The sequence below is a fragment of the Drosophila nasuta genome, chromosome 3 (assembly GCF_023558535.2).
Source record: "Drosophila nasuta strain 15112-1781.00 chromosome 3, ASM2355853v1, whole genome shotgun sequence".
NCBI lineage: Eukaryota > Metazoa > Arthropoda > Insecta > Diptera > Drosophilidae > Drosophila > Drosophila nasuta.
The window spans coordinates 3,080,181-3,098,188 of NC_083457.1; the positions used below are offsets into that span (position 1 = coordinate 3,080,181).

The 18,008-nt window shown below is 41.2% G+C and overlaps 3 protein-coding genes across 3 annotated transcripts; 1 reads left to right on the top strand and 2 right to left on the bottom strand.

Moving 5' to 3' along the window:
* Positions 1-3,274: 3,274 nt before the first annotated feature.
* Positions 3,275-11,460, bottom strand: LOC132793192 (uncharacterized). Its single transcript, XM_060802897.1, has 3 exons — positions 10,683-11,460; positions 7,136-10,590; positions 3,275-3,448 (listed from the first exon to the last, which is right to left on the bottom strand). Exons 1-3 carry the CDS (start codon positions 11,458-11,460, stop codon positions 3,275-3,277), a joined length of 4,407 nt encoding a protein of 1,468 aa, XP_060658880.1.
* A 2,119-nt stretch (positions 11,461-13,579) lies between these two features.
* Positions 13,580-16,089, top strand: LOC132789885 (sodium channel protein Nach). The gene is made up of 5 exons (XM_060798200.1): positions 13,580-13,854; positions 13,910-14,113; positions 14,651-15,387; positions 15,841-15,962; positions 16,014-16,089. The coding sequence occupies exons 1-4, from the start codon at positions 13,667-13,669 to the stop codon at positions 15,957-15,959; spliced, it is 1,248 nt and encodes a 415-aa protein (XP_060654183.1). The 5' UTR covers positions 13,580-13,666; the 3' UTR covers positions 15,960-15,962; positions 16,014-16,089.
* Positions 16,090-16,337: 248 nt separating this feature from the next.
* LOC132789884 (WD repeat-containing protein 74) lies at positions 16,338-17,985 on the bottom strand. The gene is made up of 4 exons (XM_060798197.1): positions 17,772-17,985; positions 16,996-17,714; positions 16,552-16,925; positions 16,338-16,490 (listed from the first exon to the last, which is right to left on the bottom strand). Exons 1-4 carry the CDS (start codon positions 17,857-17,859, stop codon positions 16,391-16,393), a joined length of 1,281 nt encoding a protein of 426 aa, XP_060654180.1. The 5' UTR covers positions 17,860-17,985; the 3' UTR covers positions 16,338-16,390.
* Between the last annotated feature and the right edge of the window lie 23 nt (positions 17,986-18,008).

The following is an 18,008-nucleotide window of genomic DNA, read 5'->3' on the forward strand; positions in this document are numbered from 1 at the left end:
TATGTGTTACACACAATGCTAAATTTTAAATAAACGAAATAAATTGAAATAAAACAGATATAATAATTAAATATTTTATTTTAATTACTGAAATTATGAAATAAATTTAAAGTCAAATAAAAAGACAGCCACAGTAAGTAGCATTCCTTATTTTTAACTAAGAATATTTAAAGTCATAAAATGGAGAGAAAATAAAGAAAGATGTGACAGATTTATTTACAATTTAAAGAAGACAAATTGCGAATTAATTTAGCAATTTTATGCACTTCATAGCGAGATTATAAATTTGAGCAGAGACCAAGAATAATCCTTTATGAAAGCAGCTCCATCACTTCAAGTGGCCATTTGTTAGGGCCAAAGGCTTCAGCGGCTGACTGTCAGAAATGCCGTCAAGTGTTGAAGGTCCTTCGTCAGTTTCAGTAAAAATAAAACTCCGAAATCTGCACATTGCCCCTTACGCTTTACGCTTTTCCTGTTCCATTAACATGTTTTGCTTTAGTTGTTTTCATTTCAGAGCCAGACTCCTCACCTGGCAAGGTGCACATTTAATAGGCTTAGAAGCATCCGTAAGCCGGCTTAAATGCAAAGTGCGTTAATTTAATGACAGTTACAATAAAAAACGCCGGCGGCAGAATGAGGCAGCCAAGCAGCAAATGCCACACAGAGCTACATCGCCACTGCAAGCAGCTTGACGCACTTTTTAGCCCCACAGTGGCGCACATAAGTTTATCGACCTCGATAATAAAGACTGTTTTGAATGCAGCATATGGGAAGCCATATTGCGAAAGTCTTCAATGGACTTTTTGCAAATTATTTTCAAAATATGTTTTCCATATTTTCATTTCAAGTGAGAGAATGGTACGATGGATTTTGATTTTGAAGTTTGCAGACTGAGTAAATAAAAATAAAAGTTTAATTCCATTTTTTTTTTCTTTTTATACCCGATAACCATATGGCAAAAACCAGATCGCGATGGCATTCGGGTATTAGTTGCTTTGGTTGACAATCTAGTATATTATATCCATATAATATATTTGTATTTTATATAATATAGTATATTTTTGGTGTATTCATTTGGTATAGTTTTAGAATAATACCGCATTGCATTGCTTTTATTGAAAATTGGTAGCCAGTCGACCACACTTGACTGCTTCTATCTTGAATACAATTTAAATCTTCAACGTCACAAGTGTGTTTTAAATCAGTATGCAGCTATAATATTATCTAGTAAATGCTTTCATGTCCACTGTAGCTGCTCGTCAAGCTGTTTTTATGGAACTTAACCTGTGTCAAAGAAAGCCAGAGGCGACAAAGAAAATAAGCGCAATTAGTTAACGGCATTTGCCACCTTTTGCCATTATTAAGCTTTAATGGGATTTCTGTGGAAAGGCCGCAGGCGGTACTCAATCTGTCTAAATGGCAAGGCACGAGAATACGAGAATATGCTGGTAAATTGAAATCAAATTAAAGGTATTATCGCCTCAGCAATCATTATGCCAAATTCCGAACAGTAGCTTGCAGTTGCTTTTATACTTTATTTTTATTTTATTTGAATATTATGTATATGTCTTCGAAAGTCATTTCAATATTTTGCAACCCTTTCGAGCCCCTTTCGACGGGCCACTTCCAAGACCCATTTGTTATTTCAATAGAGCATAAAGCCATTAAAAATCAATTGGCCTCGAAAAAAGAAAATGCAAAGTACGCCCAGCTTATGTCTGCGAACACATGTGAACTTTTTTTCCCCCAAAAAGAGGCAACGGGAAAGGGGAAATTCAAGGCCGCCTACATCGAATAAACAAAAGTATTTTGTCTTCGGCTTTGCATTCCGCTAAATTGACTCTCAACTTTACGCGAGTGGTTCCAAAAACTACTCCCCCAACTTGGTCTTTCTGTTTTTGTCTCTCTTAGCAGCATCCCATTTTGTTATTTTTCTTGTTTTCTTGTTTGTCAATTTTCAATACCCTTTCAATGGGTTCGTGAAACTTTCAATTCCCATGAGTATATTCACAAAATAGCTTAGATGATTGATATAAATAATATATATAATTTGGGCATTTTTGATAGTTCAATTAATGCTGTCTTAAATGTTCCTCTATTTACCAAAAAAATGAACAAAGCTTATAATAACACAGAATTTTTTGAACACTTTATGAATTTTAACTGTACAAGTTTCAAAGGATATAATAAAGCTGTACAAGAAATATAAATGAAGCCCAAGTAGAAATTCCGATACTTAAAGGTTTAATCACAATTTTTTAATATATGATATCCATTTGAAAGCAGTAGAGATTCGATTTGGAAATTCTTGAATCTTTGAATTCTTTGAATCAAATATTTCATGTATTAAACATATAGTATTATTCATTTGTATAATTGAATAGAATTATAGTAGAAATTAATTCACAATAAATTGTATCATATGTATCACGTTAGTATTATTCATAATTCAATCTAATTACTGATCCAAGCTAATGAGCAGAAGCTTTGATTGCCATGCCAACACATTGTTAGTCAATTGTCAGCAACAGATTGCACCTGTGGATAACTTCACAGCAAGCACAGCATTCCACCTCCAATCTATTCTTATGAAAGGGAGCAGTTAAGTTTCCTTAAATCCTTTCACTTAACATTAAGTGGTGTAAGTGTGGGTGTGTGCTTGTGTGTGTGTGTCTGGCGTCTCTTGGCAACTATTTTTGCTGACTCAGCGCAAACAATGAATCTCGAGCACAGAATCGCCGTTGTCTTTACCATTGCCGACGTCGCCTTCGACGTCTTCGTCGGCATTGTTGTTGCTGTTGCTATTGGCATTGCTATACATGGCTACTTGGCTACATGGGCAATCTTTGGCGCGGCTGTCAATGTGCTGGCTTCCGTTTTCATACATTCTTAATGCTCCATTTGCAGTACAGACAATTTCCGAGGTGCCTTGGGATGTTTTTACGAGCACATACCGACCGTACGGCTTACCCCTTTGGAGCTCTGCCCAGATGCCAACTGATATTTAACCAGATGCACATAAAGTGCTGCCCGCAATGGTCGAATGGAAGCAGGGAGTACAAGGTACGAAATGCTCTCGTATACAATGAATTATTTGTTTTACTTTACGATTATGTCACTGTGCTTGGCCTCATAATAAGGACGAGACGAATGGCTCGTTGTGGCTTTCACATTTCAATGTGTATGCAAATATATGACTACTTATATAGTACATTCGATATGCGATATTCGATTGCATGGCCAGCGGGACAAAGAAGAGACGACATCCGTATTTTTATGTGACGACAGCTGATGTTGATGTGGCGTCGATAGCATTCTTGTTGGACACGTCCAAGTGCTGCTCAAACACAATAACGAAGTAACCGCCGATGCCGTTGGCCATGTTCTTTGCTTTATGGCCAAATCTCTGTTTGGCTTGGGCCATTTGATTGATTTGCCTGATTGTCAGCTGGCATTATTGTTGGCTTATCATTACGAACGATGAGGATTCAACTCAAGTGCCGTCTGGACATCAATCTGCTCATTCTTTTCGTTTTACTAGCCAGACACTTGAGCTCTCGCCTGATTACGAGTATATTTTGCAAAATACGCAAAGCTTTGCCTTTTAAAAGAGTTTATATTAAGATTTATTCGAACTTCCTCTGTAATCTGTCTAACTGATTTTATTTTCATTTCGATTGTTATTTGATATCATAAATACAAACTTGAGCATCATTCCATACGCAATTCTCATATCACATGTCACTTTAGTCAAATCAAATCAAAGTCACAACTAACAAACTAATTTGCTAAAATTTGTAATAAAAACATTGCTCAACAAATTACACAAATTCCACGCTGAATTCTGTCAAATGGCAAAGCGAAAAGTTTCCAACTGTCAAAGCATTTGGTGGCAACTCGCAGCGAGTCTGCTGCAACGGCCACTGAAGCTGCAACTGCATCATGCAACTGCTGCCGCCACATCAAACCGATTTTCGCTCAACTTTTGCCAACACGAATTATTTGTGCATAGTAAGAAAACTTTTCTGGCGTGTAGCTGCAACTAAAAAAACGCTTTGACAAAAAGCCCAACTCACGAGGGAAATAAAACAAACACAAAAACTTACATTACATTGATCAACAAGCACATACCCTGTTACTGTATTTTTTGTATTAATTACAATTTATTGCATACCAATTTACTTTACAACTATATATTAACGACAAAGTTTTGTAGACACCCTTAGAAAGCAAGAGTTAACTTCTTCTCACGTAAACCCCAAGTTAGTTCAGTGAATTCTACTAAAATAAGATGTGACGATATATTATATAATACTATTACAACATATCATGAGCATGATCAAGTCTATCAAAGTCTTTATATTATATTATATTTGTAAACCAATAAATAAATATTGGTTCCAAGAGTATAAACCTTCATCAAGCCAGTAATTATTAAAAAAAATAGTATAAACCTTCATCATGTTAGTAATTATTAAAAAAATGTTACTTACATATGTGCAATTAAGAAAAACGTCCTAAACAAATATATCAGTTGTTTGCTTTTGCTTGCTTCTGCCATATAAACTTTTCACTTATATAAATAAATAATAATAATAACTTGTTTATTTTTAGCTACAATAAGCCAGCAATCTTTAATGGTTTCCTCTAAGTTGGATTATTGCATTGCTTAATACTGAACCAGACTGCTTAAAGAATATATAAAATTAGAGAGTATCTTCTGCTCTAGCTACTTTTGATAAGGTTCCCCATACTCAATACCTTTTGGTTCGCTCCGCAGGGTATTAAAAGTTGAAGCAACTAAATTTTAATTTTCGGCAACTTTGTGCCTCTGTTTGAGCAGGTTTACCTGTCTAAGCCACGAGTCTTATGGTCTTTCGGTCATTTTAAAGAAAATATATTAAGCTCAGTCTGCTGAAAAAATGTGATTTCCAGCTGAATATTTCGCTGCTTGCTACTTGCTACTTGCTGCCTGCTCCAGCCCCCCTTGCAAATCGCGAGTGGCGGAGTCGACCCCAATGAGATTCTGTGTGTTTATCAGACCCACAAATTTTACAAATTGCTTGCCAGTTCGACCGATTATACAGGGACAAACATAATAGTGTATGTGTGAGTCTCTCTCTCTCTCTCTCTCTCTGTGTGTGTGTATGTGAGTTTTGCCGTATCACACTTTTATGTCTGACGCGACACGCGCGCGTTTCTGAGATAAAATGAAAGAAGGCAGCATGAAAAGTTGAAGGCATTTTCTTGGCTTAAACATTTTCGTCGACATTTCCCTTTTTCCCTTTAGTTGGCAAAGGAATTAAAAGTTGCCCCTGTTGACTGCGTAGTTCATGTTAAAGTTGAAAGCACAACATGTTTTTGTCTTTGTTCATTTTGTTTTTATATTTCCTTCATTTACATGTTTTCCTCTTTCGGTCGTGTACTCTTTTAATTGTCTAGATTAGCATAGAATAATTTAACTACGCGTGTTTAATTAAAATTCAATCTGAACTGCTTACAGATGTGACAAAAACAGCATTCAATAAAATCAGCAAACTAATTTTCCTACTAAATACGCGCCAACTCACCAACTTCCCCTCCTCGCCATATCCTTCTGACTCACAAAGTTGAACTTCACCAACTGCAAGTTTCTGCTCGCTTTGAGTAAATTGTTTTCCCTACTTTTTTGCCGTTGTTCCCTTTTTCATTTGTTAGTTTGTCGCCCGCCTGGAGGATGTCGTTGTCCACACAAGTTCTGATTTTTATTGCCATTTCTTAAGAGCTTCAGATTTGTAAGTGCAAACTTTTTGCTTCTACTGTTTCGAGTGTGTGTGTGCCACCAAGCAGTTCAACTGTTGTTCCGACTCTAAAAACACATCTTAACTCACTGACACACATTCCTGCAGATTGTCCAAGAAGTGCAGTTCACTTTAAACAAGTTGCTCAAGTGCAATTGCGAATTTACGAATTTAAAGTTTCGTCTGCCAATTGAAATGACCTCAGGTTCCATTTCAATTGCTATACATTATCTATAATGGCGAATAAATCACTTTTCCCAATAGGTACTGCAAAACTTTGACCAAGAGTATAGGGAATAGTAATAAACAACGTTGACGCACCTGTGCACAAATAAACCACCTTGAACTTAAGATTCCTTGCTGTACTATATATGTGTACTATACATGCCATAAGGTAACTTTAATGGTACATATTACTACTTGGCTCCGACTATACCTTGGAGACTAGTCTCCTATCCGAGAAGAAATAATGGAAGGATTTTAAATGAATTATGTAAAATTTAAGAATTCAATACACTTTAATTCGCAATATAAATTTAAAGCGTTTTTATACCCACTACCCATACGGCCGAAGGGTACATAACTTTTTTGCCTCCAGGAAATGTATGTAACAGGCAAAAAAGGTATCTCTGACCCTGAAAACAGCCGAGGTGATATATCTATGTCCGTCCGTCCGTATGAACACCTAGATCTCAGAGACTATAAGAGAGAGGGCTAAAAAAATGTTTGACATCATTTGTTATTTTTGGACGCAGATCAAATTTGTTTAAAAATGTTTTGCACTACAAAAATCGAATAACAAGCTAGACTTTTGGTACATAGAATAATAACTGTTGGCACCGGATCCGTGCCTTGGTTGGTGTGCCGTTGCTCGTACTTCGAGCAATCCACTACTCGAAAACAACAACTTGTAGTGGATCAATATTTGGCTGAAATCTTTATTATTTTCATTACATTATTTACATTTCATTATAGTTTCATAATTTTACTTACATTCGTGCTCTGCGCACACCTTCAAATCCCTATTTTATTGTTAACAATTATTTGCCTCTGCTTGGGCTCAAATACAAATTCAAATTAAATCTCGCTGCCGAAATTTGCAGCTGCATTGCTACTTCTAGCGAACGTAACGGTGAAATTCCAATGCACAAAAGAGAATCACCGATTACAACTGCCCAGTAGGAAATGCGCTGGCGAAGCCCCAGTAGAAAATTTAGTTCGCCCGCCAACATTCCCCACCCCGTAATTCACTAGCATTCGCGTTGTGTATTACCAATTTTCAAATCTAATTTTGCTAGCTTTACGGCGGGGCGAGTCATAATACCTTCTGGAGTGCGCACAACGGCACTCCTTACCTGACCGTCTCTCGATCGGTGAATATCTACCACAACTCCTTTGGGCCAGCTGTTTCGTTTGCCATTCTCATCTGCGATAACAACAATGTCATTCACGGCGATCAAATCTGGCGGCGGATGGAACCATTTGGTACGGCGCGTAAGCGTTGGCAGATATTCTCGAATCCATCTTTTCCAGAACTGATCGGCTAACTGGCTCGAAATTCTGAATCCTTTGGCAAGCTTGTTACCATTTTGTATTTCGCTGTCTCGTTCACGAATTCCACTAGAGTGGCCCAAGAGGAAATGGTTCGGTGTAAGCGCTTCTGAGTCTGCCGATTCCAGTGGTACATATGTGAGTGGGCGTGAGTTGAGAATACCCTCCACATCAGCCAACGCAGCACGAAGCACTTCTTCTCGCAATCCACCAGGCGGCAAGATTTCCGTTAGAATGGACTTTGTTGAGCGTACCAATCTTTCCCATGCACCGCCCATGTGCGGTGAGCCTGGCGGAATGAACATGAACTCCATTTCTGGGTATTTGGTCTCCACATCCCTGGTCGATATACGCTCCACTTCATCTTTTAACACTCTACTCGCACCTCGGAAGTTAGTTCCATTATCGGACATCATTCGTCGCGGGCAACCACGTCTCACTATAAATGCCTTTAGAATACAAAGAAAAGAGTCGGTTGACAGTGACGTTGCGATATCCAGGTGTACGGCACGAATTGTGAGGCATGTGAACAGAACACCCCAGCGCTTCTCGTGCCGTCGTCCAACGATGATGTCGATGGGCCCAAAGTAATCCACTCCTGTATAGGTGAACGGCGCCATGTGGTGCGCCAAACGCTCGCGCGGTAGACTTCCCATTTCTGGAGGCCTAGGACGCGCGCGCCTCATCCGGCATGCTGGACAAGTTTGAGAAACCTCTCTCACCAAGGCTCTCAGACCAAATATCAGGAACTTTTGCCGTAGTTCATTGACCACGATCTCGTCGTACAGATGATGGTACCGGCGATGATACGACTCAACCAGCAGATATGTAAATCGATGTCTTCTTGGTAGGATTATGGGTCGCTTTAGGTTTACTTCGACTCCTTCTATTACGTCGATTCTTCCCTTGACGCGCAGTATGCTCACTTCGTCCAAGTACGGAGAGCATTTGAATAGCTTGCTCTTCCGATCCATAATACTGCTTCCCGTTTTCAAGCATTTCATCTCGCTGAAATACTCGGTTTCCTGGCACACTCGTATTAGAATGATATCCATCTCGATTGGCCGCTCAAGTAATAATAACTTCTTCAATTCCGATCCCATGCTCTTCTTGACAATAGATCGCAAGAAATCCAATACTCGCAACTGTGCGGCTCTTAATCTCTCCAGTTTGCTGAATCTTTCTGGGTCTGGTGAGATACAGCTCAAAGGTGACATGGCTTCCAATTGCTCTTCGACGTGTTGCAGAATAGTATGGCTATGTTGGCTCGCATCAATGTTCATCTGCGGCCACTGAGAGTCATCCGAATATAGAAATTGAGGCCCTCTGAACCACCTATTCGCTTCGTTAATGACAGGCGTTCTTGTCCATTTGGTACCATCGTCGGCCACATTTTGCGCTGACGGGACCCATCTCCAGTTACTCACATCTGATCCTTCTAAGATTTCGCCAATGCGGAGTGCAACAAATTGGTGAAACTTACGAACATCCGAACGTATCCAGTATAGAACGTCTCTAGAGTCTGTCCAGAACACTTTCTTGTCAACGTGTACTGACATTTCAGACTCGATACATCTGGCCAACCTCAGTCCCAAAACAGCAGCCATGAGTTCCATGCGAGGTATCGAAATTGGTTTCAATGGAGCAACCCTTGTTTTCGACGCTACAAGGCTGCAATGAACTTGATCGTCTACTTCAGCTCGGATGTATACGACGGCAGCGTATGCATTAACACTTGCGTCTACAAATGTATGCATTTCCAGACATCTAGCTGCACTAACTCCTTTCAAACATCGGGCTATACGCAGATTGTTTAACGTTGGCACCAAATCCAACCAACGACGCCAGTCTGCCTCGTCTTCTTCTTTCAGCGGCTCATCCCATCCGATTCCACTCCTCCATATATTTTGCAGAATGATTTTTGCGCGTATGTTGAAAAATCCAACAATTCCAAGGGGGTCGAATATGGTCATAATCATGCTCAGGACGCGGCGTTTAGTTGGCCGACCATCCAGAGCCTTTGCGATCGTATCTGGCTTCACCATAAACGTTAGACAATCTTTTCCAGGTTGCCACCACATGCCCAGAACCTTTTCCGGACCAACGTCTGGGTAACAAATTGGCTTGTCCAACATGTCATATCTATTCTCAAGAGCACAGACCACTGTTTGAGAATTGGATGTCCAGTGTCGCATGTCAAATCCTCCATCAGCATGAATTAGTTTTACAGCCTGGGCCAGCTTTGTCATCTCAGCTACTGAGTCCACAGACTGAAGCCAGTCATCGACGAAAGTGTTGCCGCAAATGGCTTTTACGGCCTCGGGATATTCAGCTTCATATCGTTGAGCATTGCGTTTCAAAACGTAACTCGCCAAGGAAGGTGAACACGATGCTCCAAAAGTCATAACTTGCATGACGTATACCTCCGGTGGCCGTTGCGAGTTTCCATCACGCCAGAGGAATCTCTGAGCTGCCTGATCCTCTGGTCGCACCCTCACTTGGTGGAACATTTCGCGTATGTCTCCCGAAATAGCAATTGGGCGTTCTCTGAAGCGTATTAGAATGCCCATCAATGATGCAAGTGTGTCAGGACCTTTTAGCAGGCAGTCGTTTAGAGACACTCCTTGGATCTTCGCTGCGGCGTCCCACACTAAACGTGTCTTCTTCTTGTTAGGGTTGGTGACGGTAAAGATGGGAAGAAACCATGTTATATCTTTACGCGCCAACTCACTATCATCCAGGCGTCTGATGTAACGATTTTCCTTATAGTTTTTCATCGTCGTTAGCATGAAGTTGCGTAACTGCGGATCTTTCGACATTTTCGATTCAAGACATTTTAGTCGCTTAAGACACATTTCATAGGAGTCAGGCAAGACCACTTTGTCGAATCTCCACAGTAATCCAGTTTGCCACCTTTTCTCGTCTGCCAAGAACGTTGTCGTTGCTTCCATGATTTGCATCGATCGCTCATCGTCTTTGGATCGTAATGGATTGATCGTAGCGACAATTCCCAGAGATTCCAAAGAAAAGTACTCTTTCAATGCAACATCCAAACTGCCAGTCTCACTACATTGGCAAATATGTAGCAGGCGTGGAATCGATGAGTATTCCTTTGCTGAGCGGCCGTAAACAGCCCAGCCAAGCCTGCAGCGTGCTGCAATAACATCGTCGTCTTCACTTTCATGCAACTCCAGCGGAATAGTCCATTTAATGTTGTCGAGTCCAATGATGATTCGTGCTCGTACGTTGGAATAGGGATCTATAGGCAACGTACAGAGGTGACTCGAGACTCCAATAATTGCTGGTCGAGGCTTTGCTCTGGTAGGTCGAGATCAGACACTGTTCGCACACTTTTCAGAATGTATCGCTGCGATTCCATACTCGTAGTTGATACAGTGATGTCCAACGATTGCGAATTGTTTTCAACCTTAGAAACATCACCTGTCCATTTCAGGCACAATTGAGTTGCCGGTCCTTCTAGCTCGAGCTCGTCAGACAAGGATCTTTCAATTAAAGAACAAGCAGCTCCTTCATCGGCCAAAGCAAATGTTTTCACAGATTTGGATTTGCCGTGGATCGTTATCGGGATATAGCGAAAGAGAGGGCTACTCGCCGTCTTTCCATGAAACATGATTGAAGACTCCTCCTTGTTGGCAGATCGGTGCACTGTTTGCCCAGTCAGCTTGGTATGCAGCAGTACGTGGTGAATTGATTTGCATCCATCGACGCCACAGGTTTCTTTAGCTTTGCAGTTTCGTACGAGATGCCGCCAGAAACAACAGAAACATAGCCGTTTCGATTTCACAAACTCCCAGCGCTGTTTAACGTTCAATGCTCGAAAGTCGACACATTCCGACAGTCGGTGCGTGCCTCCACATTTTGGGCATGTAGTCTTCTCTGATTCTCCATGATGCTGTCGCTGTTGAGTCTCCTCATCGTTGTCGCTAACACTGTGCACAAACAACCTTTCTTTTGAAGCTTTGGCTGAGGTCGTTCGTCCGACATCATACGGAGTTACCATACTGGCACACATTGCCACATTGAAAAGCCAATTGTCGAATGTGGCCATGTTGACGCTTTGATTTGCCAATCGGTGTCGACCCCAGTCCAACTTCATACTGCTCGGCATCTTTGCGACCAATTCGTTCAACAAGACAGGATCATGCAAAAGTCATGAAGACCCAATGCAGACATAGTTGCGCAGTAATTTTGGACAGCAAGGGCTAGTCGAATGACGGAGTCCAAATTATCTGCCTTTATCGCTGGCTCGTCTCTCAATTTTCCTTGTAACGCGGCGTGTACTATTTCTGGTCGGCCATACAGCATTCTCAATGTTCCAATTGCATACGGCACTGTATCTGGCACCATCAATTTTCCGCGTACCGCTTCCAGTGCCTGGCCCTTAAGACACTTCTGTAAGCGTATAAGATTTTCCTCGTTACTGAATCCACATCTTTCCGTCGACTGCTCATAATTGCTAATGAACAGCAGCCATTCGTCAGGCTTTCCAGTGAAAGTAGGTAGATCTCGGCTGATGACATGTCGTGCACTAATTTGAGCGGCCGTCAAAGGCCCACTCTAGCCAATGAATTGGCAGCGTGCATGTCATTTGGTTGTTGAAGATTACTGGGCAATCCCATTGATCCCGGCTGTGGCAATCCATTGATTATACCACCCATCGCTGCTGCAGTGTTCGCTTGATATGGCATTGTCAATCCTCCACGAGATGAATCCATATGGAGCTTGTTGACCACCGTGCCATATCCCGAACTATCAAAGTACATTTGTGTGTTTGCCGGTTTATGCTGGATAGGAGTTGATGAACTCGACGATGTGCTGATTCCATATGACGAAGATGAGCGGCCTATATTTGCTGCTCCATTGCGCTCAAAACCCGCGACAGCTGCCTGCACATTAACGGCTTCATGTAAACCATTGGCAGGTCCCATTGGATCTTGAGGAGCAGCTCCATCTAATTGCTGACCATCACTCGTCATCTCTTTTCCAGGCACGTGTTCCTCCCGATTTGCCATAGTCGTAGTTGAGGTTATGTCACGACTCCAGTTGCAAACTTTCAAAGTGCTTCACACACAATATGTTTGTCTCCAAAAAACTGATATTATTCCAGATTCAGACTGATATTCCAAAATAAGACTGAATATTCGAGTCTTAGCAAGAATATTTCAGAATGAGACTGAATATTTCAGAATGAGACTGAATATTTCAGAATGTTGGCACCGGATCCGTGCCTTGGTTGGTGTGCCGTTGCTCGTACTTCGAGCAATCCACTACTCGAAAACAACAACTTGTAGTGGATCAATATTTGGCTGAAATCTTTATTATTTTCATTACATTATTTACATTTCATTATAGTTTCATAATTTTACTTACATTCGTGCTCTGCGCACACCTTCAAATCCCTATTTTATTGTTAACAATTATTTGCCTCTGCTTGGGCTCAAATACAAATTCAAATTAAATCACGCTGCCGAAATTTGCAGCTGCATTGCTACTTCTAGCGAACGTAACGGTGAAATTCCAATGCACAAAAGAGAATCACCGATTACAACTGCCCAGTAGGAAATGCGCTGGCGAAGCCCCAGTAGAAAATTTAGTTCGCCCGCCAACAATAACTATAGTATTTATGATTCCAGAGAAATAGTTGCGACACTTAAAAGTGTAGAAGCTATTGTTTCAGCCTTTGGTTTTTGGTTTATCTATAATAATACCGCATTGTTTTGCTTTTTGTTTTTAAATGTGCAGCGGGTATCTCACATATTATTATATGTCTATCAAAAGTTTTTCTGTGTCTATGTTCATTGACAGAAAGATGAATTTGTGAACTTTTCGATCTTTTGATAAATATTAAAATTTTAAATTACTGAAAAGTGTATATGCTAATTTTGATTAATTTACAGAAAAAACATATAAGGAACAAAATATGTATATTGATGAATGTATCTCAATCTCAAAAATTATTGACAAGTTGCTAATAGATAAATATGAATCACACATACCACATCTAGTATATCTCTCTCTTGCTTGCGATGAAGGTATTCATTCATCCTACTCCTTCAGCCATTCGTAAATCACTTCAACTTGCTCTCTCCATTTAGTTCTCCGGTCAATAGACAGCACATGGTGCTGCTAGCTGCATCATTATCATTACAACTAATGTAGTACAAGTGACAAACTTGTTCAAACTTAACAAATTAAGAAGTCAATTAGTACGTAATTAGCACTATAGCAGGCCAAGACTTCTATCCTGCTCCTCGACCAGTCATGTCCTATAAAAGTGAGCAGCATGTGGTGCCAAGTGCTTTGTAGCACATGAAATGGCTCTCAACGTCAAGTGGACACCGAAGCGAAGCGCCTCGTCAAGCCGTAGGCAAAAGCTGCTGCAGCTCTGGAGGAGTCATCCACTGCGTTTGGCCATTGCCAACACATTCTGGGAGTACACGGAGCGCACTAAGGTGAGCGGAATGTGGCTGCTGAGGCGCAATCGAACGCACGGCTTGTCCAGGTGAGTGCCCAGATCACCAGAAAGTGAGTCCATTCTGATGCCCAAAAAATGTCAGATACATCTGGGCAACAGTGCTAATAGGATTGCTGCAGCTGAGCATCTATCTGACGCTCTTGCTCTGGCTCAAGTTCTACTCGTATCCCATACTAAACACCATCTCCAATGATTTGTCCATAACGGATGTCGCTTTTCCCGGCGTCACTATATGCAGTCCCAAGGCGGTGAACATGGAACGCGTGGAACGCTACGTAAAGACTCTGTGAGTAACTTGAAATTGCTTAAATTTAAATATTGGAATATGTTCTTTGAATAATACTAAAATACAGCGAGTCACAAACATTTTCAATCAATTAAATTATATTAAATTAAATTAAAGGCAGTCTAATGTAGTAAATTGAAAATGATGTGGAGAATTACATCAAGACTCTGTAAATTGATAGAGAATCATTTGTGTTTAATGTATTTAAATGAATCCAATTAAATTCAATTAAAAATCACCTAAAATATATTATGGCAAATAAAATGCAGTCTAAATAAATTTTTTGATCTACGAAATTGAATATAGTTAAAGTGAAATATATGTAGTTTCATTTGATTAATTTAACTGAATTACATTTTAAATAGACAGATTATATGAAAAAAATTGAATTGCAAATATAGTAAAAATTAAATTAAAATTGATTTTCAAATTCGAAACTGTCCGGAGAACGATAAATTGAAGTGAACTATATTAACTAGATTTTTAATTGTATTCATTCATTCAATATTAAATTAACTAATCTAATTGTAACTGCAGCCGTATACCTCCGGAGTATGATATGGCTGAAGTGGCTGCCGGCTTTGACTTCCTCAATGCTTTCACGGATCAATCATTTGCGCCGCCTTCGCATGACAGCTACAAGATCACGGACGCAGTGTTGCGCCTGAACAATGTGTCCATTTGGGAAGCCGCCATGGCCGTCAGTCCCGGCTGTGCAGATTTTGTGAAGCGCTGTTTTTGGGGCTACGAGGAGTTTCAATGCAACCAGACCCACGAATATCTGTCGTTTATACCGACCACGGCATTCCTTGGTCCCTGCTGCTCCTTCAACTACAATCCCCGCAACATCAGCTATGTGCCGTTCTCGGCCAACATTTTTGGCATGGACGGTGGCCTCACCTTCATCGGTGCCGAAGGATCGGAGCGTAACTTGAGCACGGGTCTCATTGTTCTCGTTCACCATCCCATGGACTATGTTACGGAGACAGCTGCATCAGTGACGATCACCGCCAGATCCGAGAGCTTTGTCGAGGTCTCGCCCACTGTGCAGTCATCGTCGACGGAGGTGCTCGAGCTGTCGGAGAGCAAACGTGACTGTCTCATTTCGGATGATCTTCAGCTGCGCAATTATCGTCAGGCCGCCTGCATGTTATCTTGCCAAACGGAGGCAATCGGCAAGCGATGCGGCTGCCATCCTTATCTGTTGCCCGTTGTCAGCCAGAAGTTCAAGGAGTGCAATCTAAATGACACCTTCTGCTATTCGGACAACTACGGTACGGTGGCTAGACTAATCAATTGTCTGCCAAAAATATAAAAGCACCATTAACAATAAAGGGGGTTTGCTGTCGATAAAAAGTTTGCAAGCATCGGGTTAATCTATCTAGTTATTCGAGAGTGTCCCTGAATTCGAGGCCATCCCTTTTTGACACTTAAATCGCATCTCTTGTCTCCTATTTTATGCTCCTTTAATGTCATTTTCACTTCGTGCCTTTCACGTTAACCTGCGAGTAGCCATTGTGATGCATTGTGCATTGTGACAATGTTCGGTTTATTCCGTTTATTCTCAGACACAATTTATTTGTAATAATGTGTATTTAATATTCACAATGCGAACCGTACGCATAATGGCTCCCCCTGCAGACAAGCGCTTCAGCTTAAAGTGCACTCTTGGAAATTAAAAGATTGATACATTTTTGAGTGTAATTAATGGTTCATGTTTTCTTTAGACAACTTTAAGAGCGTTCGCTGTGATCAATGTCTGCCCAATTGCTACGACGTCACTTACTCCACGCTGTCTTACAAGACCGATCTAAATTTGCATCAGTTCTCCGTTAGCAACTTCTAGTGAGTATCAACTAGGTAATCACAGCAGGTTTTATTAAAGGAACCTCTTCAATAGCACACCGGAGCTGCTCAACAACGACAGTTTTGTACTGCGTGTCTATTTGGCTAAGCAGGTGGTGCCAGTTATACGCAAGGTAACAGTCATGTCCTGGATTGGGACTGCTCTGTAAGTTGAACTATTTATATGTTATAAATACATTTCTCAATTAATTTGTTCTAATTTGTAGCTGATTTGGGTGGCATTTTCAATTTATGTCTGGGTCTAAGCATGATATCCGTTGTGGAGTTTTTCTACTATTGCACATTTCGTCTGTACAAGAACTACGTGCAGCAAAAGGCGCTGGAAGAGAAGCAAGCATGGAAGTAGTTCAACGATTCGAGTAACATAGATCCATATATAATTGCTACTATAAGTCTTAACTAAAACACGTTTTATTGTTTTTTCTTTTTTGTTTTTAGCGTTTGTTTTGGTGCCTTCCGCTTAACAGGAGCCATTGCTTGTCTCTCTGATGCCTCCTCGCCATCGCTATCCCTGTATTGGAGATGGAGCAGTCAGTAGTCTGTTACGTTGATCTAATTATATAAAAACTTACCCCACTGTGGGCATCTGATCAAACATATCTTCATATTCCGCATCCAGGGGCGTGGCTTGAGGCTTTCTTTTGTTGTTTTTGTTATGCTTTTGCGAATTGAGTTCTTCATCTTCCTCTTCGGCATCATCGTTTGTTTGCTGTCGCGGCTGTTGCTGCTCTGCTGACAACTCTCTGATAAGCACTTTGGTTGCCTTTGACTTTACATAGCACTGATAGAGCAGAACTGTAGACTCCGCCTCGTGTACACGGACGTAGCGATCCAAAGATGCGGAACTTAGGAATCTGCCGGTCTCATCTAGATGCAGGTCGCTAATGCCGCCCGTGAATCCTTTATAGGTGTGCACATGGGTCTTCATTCGTCGCGTGTCAAAGGCCTGCAATCGCGTGTCAAAGAGCACAATTAAAGCGACGAGTTCAACAAACAAATAATAGAGTCAAAACTACCTTCAGAGCTCCCATTGTTGTGCCCGTGTAAATGTAGTTTCCATGGGCCACTAGTGCCGCAAAGCTCATGCCATGCTCTTCGCTGGAAAAGTGCGTCACTGGACGACGCTGTTTGCGTGTGTCGTAAAGTCGAACGTACCCATGTCTAGAGCAGGTGGCCAATACATTGGGTCCATCAACGAAACCGATGTCACTGTCCCACACGGGCACCTCCAACTGCAAATAATCGTTGGGCAAATTCTTGGAGGTGAATATTTGCTTGCCATCCGCGCTCAGATCATAAACTTTAAGATTGTTCTGTCTAGCCTTGCCGCCAGTAGCCACAATGTGAGGTGCTGCTTGGCATTGTCGCAAGTGATCCATGTGATCACCCGAATTGATAACAACAGGCTTAGACGACTCCTCGTCTTCGGCATCCTGCTCAGCCTCGAGCGATACGCTTTGGATTTGTCCATTTGCAATGCCAGCAATTAAATTGTTGTTATAGCGTGCTAAACCCACAATAGGAGCAGCAGTGAAGTTAATTGACCGCGTTGTTATGCCACCGCTTCGGCCAAGCGAATGCAGCTCGGCGGAGTTCTTGGCGCGACCGAGAAGAATTTCCGTTTGTGCCTCATTGCCAAAACCAAGAGAAGTGACACGCGATTCCTTGTCCAAGGTGGTCAAATCGCTTAGATTGGACTGTGCATACGGATTCTTGTCAGCAGCAGGCAACAAGTCTGTTTTCACAAGAAGTCAATATTAAATAACTTCAATAGGAAGATCTTGCCACTTACGTTTAAAAGATCCAGTGTGTGTGCCGACAAACAATTCATGCTTGGTTGTATAGTTGGCATGCTTTATGTTTGCTGTAGTCCACTTCATTATGTTAAATCGTTGTTTAAATCACGTTTTAACAAAATAAAATAGCACGAAACGCGCAGCGAGAATGCAAAACAAATGCTACACGTGCAGCGCCAAATGTGTGCGAGCGGGACAACTCGATACATTGGAGTGTTGTGTGTACTTTAGTG